The sequence below is a fragment of the Medicago sativa genome, chromosome 3 (genome assembly GCF_051527215.1).
Source record: "Medicago sativa cultivar Bolivia chromosome 3, Bolivia_mono, whole genome shotgun sequence".
In the NCBI taxonomy this organism is placed as follows: Eukaryota; Viridiplantae; Streptophyta; class Magnoliopsida; order Fabales; family Fabaceae; genus Medicago; species Medicago sativa.
This window is the reverse complement of record NC_140751.1, coordinates 25,621,388-25,637,840: the sequence shown is the minus strand read 5'-3', so window position 1 is coordinate 25,637,840 and position 16,453 is coordinate 25,621,388. Positions and strand designations below refer to the sequence as shown.

The 16,453-nt window shown below is 32.6% G+C and overlaps 1 protein-coding gene across 1 annotated transcript; it reads right to left on the bottom strand.

The window, feature by feature from the left end:
- Window positions 1-588: 588 nt before the first annotated feature.
- On the bottom strand, window positions 589-9,413 carry LOC146936671 (cellulose synthase A catalytic subunit 3 [UDP-forming]). The gene is made up of 15 exons (XM_085751359.1): window positions 8,982-9,413; window positions 8,475-8,656; window positions 8,143-8,340; window positions 7,113-7,333; window positions 6,886-7,003; window positions 6,611-6,791; window positions 6,075-6,341; window positions 5,324-5,669; window positions 5,041-5,178; window positions 4,559-4,684; window positions 4,007-4,219; window positions 3,313-3,577; window positions 2,633-2,835; window positions 2,153-2,503; window positions 589-1,436 (listed from the first exon to the last, which is right to left on the bottom strand). The coding sequence occupies exons 2-15, from the start codon at window positions 8,497-8,499 to the stop codon at window positions 852-854; spliced, it is 3,237 nt and encodes a 1,078-aa protein (XP_085607485.1). The 5' UTR covers window positions 8,500-8,656; window positions 8,982-9,413; the 3' UTR covers window positions 589-851.
- Window positions 9,414-16,453: the final 7,040 nt, after the last annotated feature.

Here is a 16,453-nt window from a genome sequence, read left to right as displayed (position 1 = left end):
AAAGCGAATGGTTAACACCAAAAAAATGTAATCAACTGTCTTGTCAAATACTTTTCATAATTTCCACATGCTCGAGTACACTGACACTACCTAAAATGCAGTGAAAATCTACAGACTGAAGTTACTTTGTCTCAAATTCTTTCAGACTTTTAAAATTTATTATAATTTGACGTCTTTCTATGGATTTTTATATTATCAGTGTTAAATTTTGAATATTTTTAAGAGGCTCAACTAGTTTGAGATAATGATTAAAGGAATTCAAGGACTCAGATTCAAACGAGGAAAATACTAATATAACAACTAATTGCTAACATTTGAGAAGAATGTGTTATTACTATTGCTCAAATTTCATATCTTCAAACACACAAAATTTCACACAACTAATGTTGGAAAAGTTGATAGTGCGAGAGAATTTCATATAATTAATTCATGAATTGCCACAAATTTTTCAATAAAAGTTAAGCTCAATACAAAATGATCAAGAATTATATCAAACATATAACAAAGTGAGTATGAGAGTGTTAATGAAACCAAATAAGAAGAAAATATGTAAGATAGCAGAGACGCGTATACTACAAGAATGTTCGGTTTTCTGACGAATAGTTTAACAATAAATAGCTTCTCCCAAAAAAGGGATATATATTCAAAATAGATACAAAAAATAACAACCTTAAAAATAATTTGATTCTAATTTGATTCTGTATAGTAGTCCATCAACTGCACATAATTTAATTAAACATGCATGAACAAATATCAAAAAAACTGTAACCTGTAAACAAAAGAATTGCAATACAATCACAACAGTTGAGTGGCAACTAACAAGTTATCCAATCTGCCAGCTTTTATTTTCTCTAGCAGTTGATTCCACACATCTCAGATTTGGGACCGGTGACTCTTGTCGTAAAAGGGTCGATTCGAACCCATAAAAGTGAAAAAATGGATGCAAGAAGAATGGACCAAACAACCACGATGGTTGGAGTTCGGTTCTGGCGTCCCATAAGACCTTTAAGGAAGGGGTAGAGATGGATGATCACCCAAAATGCAAAGAAAAGTTTACCAAAGAGTGGTCCCCATGATTGGTAGCCACTGTTAACAGCATAAGAGATTCCTGCAACAACTCCGACAAGGTTTATAATGAGAAGAGTTGTTGGTGGAATGAGAAGTGTTGTCCATTTAAACATGTATAGTTCTGCAGAGTCTCCATCTTCATCTGAAGCTTTTGAGGTAACAGTGAAGTTTGTGTCAATACCAGCAAGTACTTTGAGTAAACCTTGGAACACAGCAAAAAGATGAGCTGAAACACCACCAATAACCCAAAATTGTTCATTTCTCCACCATTCATCAATTCCAACACCACTCCACCTCATCTCAAGGATACCAGTTGCAAAGATGGAAAGAAAGAGAGATATGAACCATATACTTGCAATGTTACTAATCTGCAAGTGAAATGAAAGGGGGAAAAAAAAGTTAAATATGTTAGCAGAAAAAGGTAGAATGCTGTTTCACACAAGATCAAATTTTGAGAGGTTATACGTTTACATATGATATTAGACATTTCAATTTACAAGGTCTAGAGTGCCAGAAGTTTCATGTCAGTAGTGAAAGAAGCTTTAGGGAGGAAAATGGGGGAGAATACAATGTAGGATATCCTTGTACGTGTATTTCCAATTTTAGGACAAACCAACCAAAATAATTGTTAACCAACAAAGGAAGTCTTTTATGGAGGTTAATGACTCACTTAGTTAATTTATCAAAACAAAAATTAAATAAATAAGTTGACAATTCTCTACCGTCAACATGCAGATAATTTGAAGCTAAACAACATTGATAGCTCTGTCCCCTTTGTAACTGTAAGTCCCACATATGTAGCTCGATTGGTGAGCTAAGGGACATCGAAAGAATTTTAAGGAGGTTCAGGGTCTGAAACTAACATAACCACTAACTTATTAACATTTGCCTATCCAAAAAAAATTGACGAATGGTTTTTCATCTTACTTCGATCCACTCTTTGATTTTTAGTTATATAAATCCTCCAGAATCAGAGTTAGGTAATGCATGAAATTTAAAAGAATTAACATGACGGACAGTGTCTAAATCAAGACTACAAGGAACAAGCAATATACTATATTTTGTTCGAGAAGAAATCACAAACCTGTGGAATAATGAACTTGTTAGTCAGGAGACAGACGGCAGGTAAGGTACAATACATGAGAAGGGGAATGGAAGTGATTGGATAGATTGTGGTGTTTATATACGCAAACCTCTCAAGCCACTTTAACCTTCCACTATAACCGTACCAGATGGGACAATGTCGACTTAGTAGAATTTCCACTGAACCTAAAGCCCATCGAAGCACTTGGTTCAAACGATCGGAAAGATTGATAGGAGCTGAACCTTTAAATGCAGCAAGCTTGGGCATGCAATATATAGACCTCCAACCACGGGCGTGCATCTTAAATCCAGTAAGAATATCTTCTGTGACAGAACCATAGATCCATCCAATCTGTGGAATATAAGACAAATAATAATTATCTTCAAAGATAATTGGTAATAAGCTGAAAATGTGATGAGACTGAACAGCAAACATAAAAAAGCAACAAAAGTAATGGATTTGCGCCATTTTGTTTTGTACCTCAGTTCCCCATTCTGATTTATCTTCATAACCACAACTGATAACATGAATTGCCTCCTTGAGAAGAGTTTCTGGAGTTGCAGACTGAGGAACGCCACCATTTTCCATAAGTGTAGAGGCAACAAAAACAGCAGACTGACCAAACCTTCTCTCAAGGCTCATTTGTGACATGAGAAGTGATTTTTCATCATCAAATCCAGCACCTAAATAAAATGGTTGAGTTAAGAAATGGGAAAATAAATTGAAAACAACTCAGTAAATTTATGAATAAGTATATAATCAGGAAAATGAGGACGGTTAACAAGGTATATCTAATTTCACATATAATTAAGAATTGAAGTTTGAGTTTCCAAAAATTCTAGAAAGTTATGCACTATACTCTTCTTTTTTAGCAATGAAATAACAATAAGAGATATCAAAATCATCCTACAACTACAAGTGGTAAAAATATTTTAACAGGTAGAACTATCAATGAACCTTGTCCATTAGATGGAAGCTTAGTGGTAAGAGTTTGACCTAGTAACCTCAAGGGACAGAGTTCAAATATCCTCGGGGGGGAGAATCGTAAAATGGTCATTAGTGTCACTTCAATTAATAATAATTTCCCCCTTCTCCATTTTTTTTTTAAAAGAAAGTGAAATTCATATAGAAAGCAGGTAAAAATATTTAACAGGCATTACCTTCCACCCCTTCTTCTATATCCTCTAGACTAAAGACGGGCACAGTTGGATCAACATGCTTGCTAGATTTATTCTTTTTTGAGTCTTTCTTGCTAGATTTTGAGCTCTTGTTTCGATCTCCACCGCAAAGTGAAGAAACAAGACTAGGCTTTTTATGCTTGGGTTTGATAGGAGGGTCATAACCATATAAAGCAGTTCTATTGAAGACACATCCAGTACCCACATAAACGGGACCTTGAATGCCATCCAACCCTCTCAAGTTTATCTGTACAAAAAGAGGCAAGATGGGAAAAGTATTAGATACAGAACGATTCAAGTATAATGTATTCCCCTAATACCTTAACATTTCTAAAAAACTACAAAAAAATTCGGAAGTGTACTTTGAAACACCAAATTTTGTCCAGAAGTGTACTTCCTGACAGCATAAAATTCATTTTTTCCAAATGCGTACATCCGAAGTGATACTGGGAGGTGTATAAAATTCCTCCCCATGCTTTAAGCCCAAAGGGCTCTTGCATGAGGGGAAACAATTGATATAAAACATTTGTCTTTCACCTAATAGCTTAATCTTTTGGGATAGATGATTCATTACAATAAGGGGTTGGCCCGTTCTTCAAGAAGTTGAATATCATTATGAATAATCTTTCACCTAAAACCTAACAGAAATCATATGAATATCCTGTAAGATACTTACATCAAAGAAAACAGTATTACGGTTGGCATATCGATCGTTCCTATCAATACCATCAAACCTCTGTGGAAATTGAACATAGCAAACATTTTTTCCAAGGTTGGGATCCATCATAAAACACATAGCTTCCCTCAAGGCTTTGCTGTTGTTTATGTAATGATCACAATCAAGATTCAATAAGAAAGGTCCATTAGTAAGCACAGCTGATACACGAACCTGAGACAGAAATATTGAACATGAATGGTTAGACAGGCACATGTGTAGAGTAAAGTAAGGGCCTGTTTAATTACAAAAAATATTTTCATTATTAAAATTTATTTCATTTTAAATTGCTACAAGGAGATGGAAGACCCATGTGGTGAATACAATTTCGGAAACAAGGAAACATTATTTTGGCATTTTCAAAGTTTCTTAAAAATGTTGAATCTTTTTTCAAAAATTGTAAAAGAAAATGGTGAGGGAAGTATTGAATTTATATTCTATCAATTATATTAATTGAAATAAAAATAAAATTAAACGGTCCCTAAGATTTCAGAATTTTCTATGGCCACTCACAAGTGCATTCATGGCACCGGCCTTCTTGTGATGTTGGAACCCTGGACGCTTTTCACGAGAAACATAGACTAAACGTGGAAGTTCATTACCATCAGTATCAAGTCCTCCACTTTGGCCCAAGAAAACCTGCAGAAAGCGAAAGGAATTTAGTAAATTAAATGCTTACAACTTCCTCAAACTCCTAACTTAAATTTAATAAACTCATAGCATAGAACTTGTTATTTGTCAGAAAGTCGAAAATTTACATAAATATTATCTACAAGAGTGAACTATTTTTTTACCCAAAAATCACAAACGTAAACACTAGAAACGATAGGCAATAATATTACCTAGGTTGACCCCTCTAAAAATTTAATCCATCTAGGTAGATGAAACTTTTGTGGAGAAAAAATCTAGTCAATGAAGCAGACAACACAATCGTTTGATTTTATCTGTCATGAGAATTCAACCAACCAAAAAGACAAATTAATAAAGTGAACTACCTGGATCATTCCTGGATGGTCTCTGGTGTTGTTTCCAGGCCAAGGTGTACCATCTTGCATCACCCATCCTTCTTCAGGGACTTTCACTGCTTTTGCAACAAGTCCATTGATACGAATTTTGAATTCTTCATATTCTCTCTGTGAAACAAAAAGAAATAATCATTAAAAGATGCTAGTAAGTGCCAAGAGGCATGGCTTATGGTGTCACACACAAATGCATGCCAAGACAGAAGAAAAAATATAATCGATTTGCATGTGCACCATGTCTGTCAATCTTCTTTACCTTCATTGCTCTACGATCTTTGACAAATGATGCTTGGACCTTATCTTTCAAGTAGTCAATTTTCTTTGAAAAGTACCACTCAGGTGCTCGTGGTTCAATTTCATATTTCTTGCAGAAAGGAACCCATTTCCTTGCAAATTCTGATGTCTCGGCAAGAGCTTCAAATGTCAACATAGCAGCACCATCATCAGAGACATAACATGAGACCTTATCCACTGGGTAGTCAACAGCAAGAATGGATAGTACAGTATTGGCTGTCACAATTGGGGGCTCCTTTAACGGATCAACAGTACTGACGAAAATGTCAACGGCTGCTAACTGTGAAGGTTCCCCTTCCCGATCATATCTGCAACTCAAATCAATTATGGCTCAGTTTGGATAAATTTCTATCGTATGAAAGTTTCACATATAAAACAAATGTATATGTATTTGCTAAAAAAAGTGCATTATAAAATTTATGAAGGAGTTAAATGAGAAAGTTTATGGACAAATTGAGATGAAGAAAAAAAACGTTTAACTTGTGCAATATTAAAAATACTCGTAAGGATTACAAAGATTCTTTTAATATTTCTATTCCTTTCCTGCAAGTGCTTGTGGAGAAGTTTGCCGAAACTAACTATTAAATAAATGGAAAATTATCATAATAAAAGAAAAACTACAAATTTGGTCAAAAAAAAAAAAAACAAAAACTACAAAGATGATTTCCTTATAATATAGCAAATAAAAGGAGAGTCAAAACTCAAGGGTCTACCTTAATGAAAGCCTGTCCAGATATGTTTCACGGTTCACAGGAAGCCATTTGGGGAACTGATCCAATATCCAAGAAAAGGCAAACCAAACTTCACATATAACTGATATTAACCACAACGCATAAGCATTGGGTACGGGATTTGTAATTCGGTAGTGCAAGAAAATGACAAGGATAACAAGCCGCAGAATAATGACCATACGGTATGGATTTATCCTAGAAGATGGAATAGAAACCTTCCTCGAAAGTGGTTGTCGAGCTTCATCATTCCTAATCAAAACAAAGTGTTAAGTATTGAAGCCTAAAAACAAAAGATATGCATTAAAAAGTGACACAATCGAACAAATTTGATTATTTATTACACATTCACAAAAGAAAATTTTACAACATATTTATCAGTCACGGTATATTACTAAATGAGTTTCATAACTGCTGAAAAGGATAATAGTATCACTGATACCAAAAGAGCTAGTAGCAATGAGGCTTCCAACAGAAATGAAACAGTACACATTCTTATTGGGAAATATAGAAGTACTCACAACAAGGAATCATCGAAAAGCACATCAGTACTGGCATCAATATCTCCTATTCCTCTTTCAGAAGTAGCTTGACCTGTGCTCATTGGAGCAGTATTCTTATTATCGTGCTTCATTTTCCAGCCATCAACTCTTTCTTTCCAAGCTACATTACCCAATCCTGGTTCAGCAACCCTGATGTTTGCTGCATAGGGAATATAAAGAAACACCTAAAATCAATATCAGATAACAATGACACTATATGAGAATGTGTATAGTTTGTGAGTGAGGGGAATTACGTGATTGATTAAGATCAGACGAATATGATGGATGATTATGAACTCGTTTCCCGCGAGCATTTACAGGAGATGCCATTGACATCCTCTCAGGTGAGGCTGCAGATAATTCTCCAGATGTCTGAAAAAGAAGATATAGCAAAGAACATTTAATTCAAAATCTGTTGGGAACTATTGTTCAAATTGATACTATGGAAACAATATTATATAGAGGAAACTAGTTGAACAACCTCTTGTCCACCGGTTAGCCGAGGAATGTGATTGTGAGAAACTTCCTTATCATAATTTGGAGCATCAACCTCCTCACCTCGCCCATACGCCATTTGCCAACTCAACATGCGTTCTGCGATCTTTTGCTTTTGGGTCTGAGTTTCTGAATTGTACTTGAAGTCATTGGCATCATTATCAGCACCACCATCCTCTTCACGATCTCCAAGAATTGCAGGACTACCTGGAATCAATTAAATAAGCGTGCTTATTACTACCTCCGTCCCGGAATAACTGACCCATTTTCTAAAAAAAAGTGTCCCAAAATAACTGACCCATTTCAATTTTCAATACAACTTTCATCATTCCCAATACAATATAACACTAAATAATACTACTTTTATCATTCCCAATGCAATATATTCCACTTTCCCCTTTATTTATACATTTTTCTTAATCTGTGTGAAAAACCAAAGTAGGTCAATTAAACCGGGACGGAGGGAGTACTAGTTATATTTGAAAATGGTAAAGGACAACAGCAGACATGTTATCATGAAAAATACATCGTGTACATTGATAATATTCATCTTGCAGGAATACAATTTCATTGATGAAACAAAATGGAAAACAACAAAATTATTAGCTTACAATGATCTAATCATTTAAATGGTTTTGGGTTGTAGTTTGCACTAAGTAGACCAACCAAACTAGAATAAGTTAAAAACTACGAATCCAGCAGTCTCCTAAGTCATAGAACTAATCATGTATTATAGATCAAGCAGTTTGAATGGGTAAGAAAATGCAAACATTTCTTTTATGAACTATCTATACACTTCAGTAACTTTGCTTGAGTAAAAGGTAATGGCACAGATCAGTATTGGTAGCGGCACACCATGCACCTACCAACACTGTCCTTCATCGATTGATTCGATTCCAAGAATGAAAGACTGAGTTTGATTTATTAAAGGGTTTGCTAAGTGACTTTAGTTTAAAGCCTGACATGCCTATAAAAGATCCAATATGAAAGACAACAGATTTTATCCCATATTTTACCTTTGTGCTTATTGTATCGAGTTTTGCACTGTGGGCAAGACTGATTCCCATCTTTCCTTTCATACTCATAACACGGCCTACAAACCGGGAAGGCACAAACACCACAAGCAATAAACGGATCACCATTAACAGCACTACCGATATTATCACCACAAATCTGGCAGACTTTGCTACCCAACGTCTTCATCGGCTTATCCCAAGTATCACAAGAAGCACCACAATTTGTCACTAAACATCAATGAATAATAATTCCATCCCAAACAACAACTTCTTAAACTATTTGAGTGAAATCAAATGATAAATTCAAATTAAAATTCAAATTAAACTCACCCCAGCTTCTCCTTCTGAGTCCATCATAGTCTCCTACTTAGCTCTTCTAAGATGCTAATAAGGAATCAAATAGTAATTCAAACTCAACAAGTTACACACATCACTTTAAGTACTTTTTTCACTTTCCAATTCCCAACAAAATCAACTTCTCAGATTCTTAATCCACTTCAGAAGCAACTCAGATCTGTATAAGAAAACAAAGAATCAGATCACTAGGCTTCAATTGATTCAATTCCAACAAGCATCATCAACAATTTGCAAATTGGATAAAAATAAAAAGTTTAGATCTTTGAACTCTCAATTTGATGAAATCAAAGTTGTTTAAAACCTTAAACCATGAAATTTAACCAATTAAACATAAACAAAACAAAAAAATGGGCAATTCCCTTGATCTTAACTCAAGATTAATAACATTGAACTAAAAAAACAAATTTTCATTGTGCTAGCTTACCCAATTATCATAAAAAACATAAATCAAAAACTTTACAACATTGCATCAAAAGAATTACCTCAAAGATAAGATCTTAACAAGATCAATATCAAAGAGAGAGAATTGAGAGGAACCCAATTGAAGCAAGGAATGAATATTGATGAGACAATGAAGTGAAGATTGAGAAGTTAATAATAAAAGAAGAGACTTGGATGGATCCAATCTAATTGACCGACAGAAAGAGAAAAAGAGTCACAGAACAAAATAATTGTTACACTCTCTCTCTCTCTCTCTACACATTCAAAGTTTTTGGTTTGTTTTATAGTTACTATGTGCATGTGTAATAGCTGTAAATGAATGTATAAAAAATATACTAATGGCGAAAGTGACAGTGTAACTACGAAATTAGAGAAATAATTGACTAAAATGGTACCACCGACAGCTGCTGATGAGGAGTGTGTGTGAGAGTGGAAGCTAGTAATTAACAAGGGATCTGATCTGCATCATATTCAGACATCAATCAATTCAATTAATTCAACAACCATATATACTTTTCCTCTCAAAAAAATTTAGACGTATATACTTTTTTTCCTTTTTTATTGAGGCGATTTTTTATTTTTCATCTCAATATATTTTCATTTTTATCTCTAAATATCTAACACTAAAGAGTTTAATTAATATGTTATGTGAATATATAATTATTTTACGGAAAATGCTAACAAGTGCCCTTAGGACATTGTTTAAACATCTAAGAGTAGTAACTTTTACATTGAAAATTGTGTAGTTATGACTTTTGTATTTGTTTGACTTGTAATTTCAAGACAAAATTTATCTTTATAGGTTCCTTAAACAATGCCCTTAGGGCACTTGTTAGCAAGACTCTTATTTTACGTATGTATTTAAAGATGTGTTTAATGTCAATTAATGAATATAACAATTTTGTGAAAAACACAGGAATTAAAAAGTTGATTGTTGAATTAATTTTGTTGACAATTGTTATGGTCTTGCATGTTTATCCTTTATGAAAGAGAATTAATTGATGTTTTCATAAAGTATTTATTATGTATTGCAAAAAAATATGCAACATAGATAGGGATATAGTAGTGGTAAAGAAATAATTAATGTACATTGAAATTTGAAAGGGGTCTTATAAAAAGAGAACAAAAAAAACACAAAAGGGTCTTATAATTAAGGACAAAGGTAATATGTGTTTTCATACTCATTAATTGATCTAGCAACATATCATTAAATATATGTGTATAATAATTGCGCAATGATAGAGTATGTTAATTAAGTTCAATTAATGATTAATAAGTCAAATTTGTCAATCTTGACTTAACTGACAATCTATCTACACCCTCCGGTCACTAATACTCCCTCCGTTTTTAAATATAAGCAAATTTTACTTTTTAGGTTCATTCAATTAATGATGTATGTAGTCCATATTGTAAACCACATACATCATTAATTGAATGAACCTAAAAAGTAAAATTTGCTTATATTTAAAAACGGAGGGAGTATAAACAAAAATCTACTTTTTAGATACATTCAATTAATGATGTATGTGATATATAATAAAGACCACATACATCATTAATTGAATGTATCTAAAAAGTGGATTTTTGTTTATACTAGTGACCGGAGGGTGTATCTATCTATCTATCTATCTATCTATCTATCTATCTACTTAAAATATATAAAAACAAGATACTACCAAAATTACTTAACTACTCATACCTAATTTTCTTCCGAACTTTTTCCTTTACAACTTTAGGGTTATTTTTGTCAAATCCACTATCAAAGCTCACTTTACTAAAACTCATTTTCTCACCTTTCTCTCTCATCTTTCTTTATTTATAATAATAAATTTTTCTCTCCCATCTATGTTTATTTAATAATAAACTTTTCTCTCACCTTTATTTTTTAATAATAAATTTTTCTCTCTCAATCTCACTCTCCTCTCTTATCTTTTTCTTACCAACTTTCTTCGTTTTTCATTTTCTCTCTTCATTTTCAACTCCATTTTCTTTACTAATTTTCAATTCGGTTTTACTAACAAGTTTTCTTTTTATAGAGGAAACTAACATGTGTTGTTGTTATTCCAGAATATGATTTTGTATTTTACGATAATACTATTATATAATACGTTAATTAGTTTTTTCATGGGACTCATTAATATTTTTCACACTCAAACATATTAGTAAATAAAATTTATGATTATTTTTATGGAAAATGCTAACAAGTGCCCTTAGGGCATTGTTTAAGCATCCAAAATTAGTAGTTTTTACCTTGGAAATTGTGTAATTATGACTTTTATACATGTTTGACTTGTATTTTCAAGACAAACTTTCTTTTTATGTTTTCCTTAAACAATGCCCTTAGGGAACTTGTTAGCAAGACCCTATTTTTATTTATTAGCTTTTTTCATATCGTCAATACTAAAACAAGAACAATATTATAATATACTTTGATTAATCATACTTCAATTTTTCTGTTGTTTTTTTTAAATGTATCACTAAAAAATCCGTTGGAGTGTACAATTGTAACACGAGACCCATTTTAGTAACTACAACGAGTTATCAGTTTTAATTAGTATTTTTTAATATCTCTAATTAAACACCGTGATTGCCTAAGTTTTATTAATATATTAATAAAATGTATGTGGGTGTATGGACTATATATTAATAAAAATATATATGAGTATATGTTTGTTTTATGGGAATATATTAATATATTCTTATTTCTGAAATTTAATGGAAAATATATATTGATAAAATACAAATGAGTATATATTAACAAAAATATATCTCACTATATGTTTTTTTATGGGAATATGTTAGTATATATTTATTTAATACGAATGAGTATATATTAACAAAAATATATCTCACTATATGTTTTTTTACGGGAATATGTTAGTATATATTTATTTATGAAATGTATTTTCATTTATTAGCTTTTTTAATATCGTCAATACTAAAACAAGTACAATATTAATATACTATGATTAATCATACTTCAATTTTTTCCGTTGTTTTTTTTTAAAAAATGTATCACTGAAAAAATCATTGGAGTGTACAATTGTAACACGGGACTCATTTTAGTAACTACAAAGAGTGATCAGTTTTAATTAGTATTTTCTAATATCTCTATTTAAACACCGTGGCTGCCTAAGTTTTATTAATATATTCAAAAAATATAGGTGGGTGTATGAGCTATATATTAATAAAAATATATATGTGAGTATATGTTTGTTTTACGGGAATATATTAATATATTCTTATTTCTGAAATCTAATGGGAACTATATATTGATAAATATATATATGAGTGTATGGACTATATATTAATAAAAATATATCTCACTATATGTTTTTATACGAGAATATGTTAGTATATGTTTACTTGTGAAATGTATTTTCATTTTTTTTTTAATATCGTCAATACTAAAACAAACAAAAAAATTATAATATACTCTGATTAATCATACTTCAATTTTTTCCGTTTTTTTTAAATGTATCAATAAAAAACCTGTTGGAGTGTACAATTGTAACACGGGACCAATTTTAGTAACTATAACGAGTGATCATTTTTAATTAGTATTTTTAATCTTTCAAAAAAAATTAGTATTTTTTTAATATCTCTATTTAAACACCGCGACTGCCTACGTTTTATTTTTTTTTTGAAAGAACTGCCTAAGTTTTATTAATATATTAATAAAGTATATGTTGGTGTATGGACTATATATTAATAAAAATATATAAGAGTATATGTTTGTTTTACGGGAATATATTAGTATATTCTTATTTATGAAATCTAATGAGAACTATATATATTGATAAAATATATATGAGTGTATGGACTATATAATAACAAAAATATATCTCGCTGTATTTTTTTTACGGGAATATGTTAGCATATGCTTATTAATGAAATATATTTTACGATAACAATATTATATAATACATTAATTATGATTTTTCACGGGATGCTTATTAGTATTTTTCACACTATCCCTAAAAAAAAGTATTTTTCACACTAAAACATATTAGTAAATAAAAACTATGATTATTTTTATTTATTAGCTTTTTTAATATCGTCAATACTAAAATTTAATATATATTTGTTCATATTAAAATTTAATAATTTTACAATTTTTCATTACTACCGATCAATATATACATTATTATGCTTTAAATCCTTTACATATTTTCACTATGGACAAAAAAAATCACTATGTCAAGCGCAACCGAGACCTGACACGCGGCGGAGCCGCGGCCATAAAGCGCGGCGAAGCCGCGCTACCCGTGCTGTAGCACGGGTATCTCGACTAGTTGGCTATTATATATGATGTTTTGGTTGTATGACTTGACTTAATTGGCAATTAGCATATTGATATTGTTAAGTTGAACACATTTGGTTGGAATACATAAGTCAAATTTGTCAATCTTGTCACATAAATAACTCGTCTTAAGACTTTGCAGAAATTTTGTACAAACATTTGAGTCTTTTGAATTGACAAAACTTGTGACAATTGTCGCGTCATTTTTCGGAGGTCAAGCCATTTGATTGGCTTTTGACTCACTAAATTATTTTACGACTGAACATTTAATTCTTTTCAAAAGAAAGTGGAAAAAGGTTCAAATACCACATTTTTTAGGGATTAAGGGTTCGGGGGTTGGTTATATTTAGGGAAGGTTTTAAGCACCCTAAATATTCGTAGTACTCTACGAGAACCTCTTGATTTTATTTAACTTTTGTGCTATAAACTTACTTGCTTAAAAAAATGGAATTTGAAATGATGAAAGAAAATAGAGACCTAATTTATCTACATTTTTATTGATTTGGAAGGACGCACGTCCTCTGCCTACGTACCCGTGAAGGATCAAAACCTCGTAGTTCGGGATTGAAATTGACGTTTGATTTGTTTTGATTTGACCTAGATACATTCTAATTCTATGCAATAAGATAAATGACAGAAATTTAAATATGCATGTGATAACAATAATAAACGTGATGCAAAATAAAATAAAAATGCATAATAAAATAGAAATGCATAAAGAAAATAAAAAGGAAATAAAAGAGACTGGAGATTCAGAATGGGCCGTTGATTTGATCAACGACTCTGATCAGATCAAGAGGTGAATGTTGCAGGCTGTTGGATTGAGAATCAAGGGTCAAAGGTGCGTGGGTGCATGGTAAGACCATGCACCTTCACGCACCGAATCCCAGTGAGGTACAAGTACCCTTTACATGTTCTTTTCTTTCATTTCTCTCAATTTCTTCTCTCTCTTCTCTTATTTCTTTCTTCTCTTTTCTTTCTCTCACTCCCTCACGTCTCTCTCTGTAGGTTCTTCTTCTTTAAATTTTTTTTAATCTTTTTCTTTTCCTCTTCTTATTTTTAAACTCTCAAAATCAAACCCTCAATTTTCTAGATCCACAAAAAGAGTGAAGTTGACTACCTTTGTTGTTTTCTTTGGATCCGGAACGGCCAAGAAGGATTCGGTGAGGAACTGTCTGTGATTTGTTGTTATACGGTTTGAGATGTTGTATGGGTTGAGTTTTTTTTTCCGATGATGATGATGATGTAACACTGCTGGTTTGGGTTTGTTGGATTAATCTACGTGCTGGCCGATTGAATCAAGTGTGTGTTCTTATGATGACGGGTTATGTTGATGTGGGTTTTGGATTTGGGATAGTTGTGTTTGTTTGGGTCTGTTGTGGTGAACTTGTGCTGTGGAAAATTGCAGGTTTTGTGATGTGTATTTTTGCTCTTTGTGTATGAAACTATCTCTGTTGTGCGTGTAGGTTTTTTTGAAAATTCCTCTGTGAATTTTTCTTGTGTTTCTGTCCTTGGCCGTCTAGGAATTTTTTTTTTGTGTGTAATGTGTTCTTGCAGATTCGACTCGCCTTCATTGTTGAAGTTTATCCTCTATTTATAGAGGGATTTGGAGCTCAAAGCATTAAATGTTTGGTTCCTAATTGTCAAGCTTGGATGTGCTGTGTATGACTTTGGCTTTCACATTTGCCATCCATTTCAATTGTTTCTGACATCTTTAAACTTAACCACCGCAAGCTATCTCCATAGGCATGATAGCAGTGAAAATTCAACATCTTTGCTTTGATTTCAAGATTATTCAGCTGAAATGATGGGATTGTGCAAATGATAGACAGATTGTGTTGGATTGGGATGGAGGAAGAGACACGTTTCTTGGCTTGTTGGCTTGTGGAGGAGAACAGACTTAATTTTGGACAATTGATATAATAATAATAATAATAAATAAAAATAAAGAAACTTAAATAAAAGTAATTAACTTAAAATTTAAAATTGAATAACTACAAAAAAAATATAAAAACTAAAAATAATAAATAAAAATTGAGAGAAGAGGGCCTGACTAGGAATAAAAAATGAGGTATTTTAAAATACCTCTCTGCCGAATTTTTTCGCTGAAAAGTCAAAGACTGATCAGGGCCAATGGACACGTGTCGGTGTATGAATGTGTGATTCTTAGGTCAAAAATTGGGGTATGACAGATGCCCCTATTTAAATTTTCTTCGTCCGGAGATTTTGAAGATGAAATCTTTGATTTGACGGGCCGAAGAGACTTAAATACAAAAGTGCACCAATTTTGATCTAAAATGCTGTGAATGCTTGTGATGTAATTATGAATGCAGGACGACAACGATGATTTGACTGAGCCGTGAAACAACAACGGGTTGCCCAAATTTGTTGAAGAAAGGGATCCGACCCCGTCTGGGGGATGTAGTTTCATTGGGGAAAAAGATTGTATACTATGATGGGGACAAAATTTGATTAGTGACACCTACTTGAACAGCTAAGCTGGGGATGACACTATTGAAATTGAAATTGATCACTGACATCGCTTGCACAGCCACGCTGAGGTGACACCGTTGAAATTGATTGATTGGTGACATCAACTTGGACAGCTAAGCTGTGGATGACACTATTGAAATTGAATTGTGATTCCAAACTCTTCATTAGTTGGAACTGGCCGTTTGAAACATGATGAAAGTAAACCTGAGCGGTCCGTTGGTGGACTTGGTGACTTGAAACAAGATAAAAAAGGGTAAACTCAAGCGTCCGTTGGTGAACTTGGTGACTTGAAACAAGATAAAAAGGTAAACCCAAGCGTCTGTTGGTGAACTTTGTGACTTGAAACAAAATAAAAAGGTAAACTTAAACGTCCGTTGGTGAACTGGTAACTTGACACAAAATAAAAAAAGCAAACTCAAGCGTCCGTTGGTGAACTTGGTGACTTGAAACAAAATAAAAGGGTAAACTCAAGCGTTCGTTGGTGAACTTGGTGACTTGAAACAAGATAAAAAAAGTAAACTTAAGCGTCCGTTGGTGAACTTTGTGACTTGAAATGAGATAAAAAGGTAATCAAGTGGTTCGTTGGTGGACTGGCAGCTTGACGTGATTGATATGTGAAGTGTTAATCTTTGTTCATTACCATGAGGTGATTTATCTGTGTGTATCATTCGAGCCTTCCAGCGTCTAAATAAACGGCTATATTCCCCCTTTTAACGG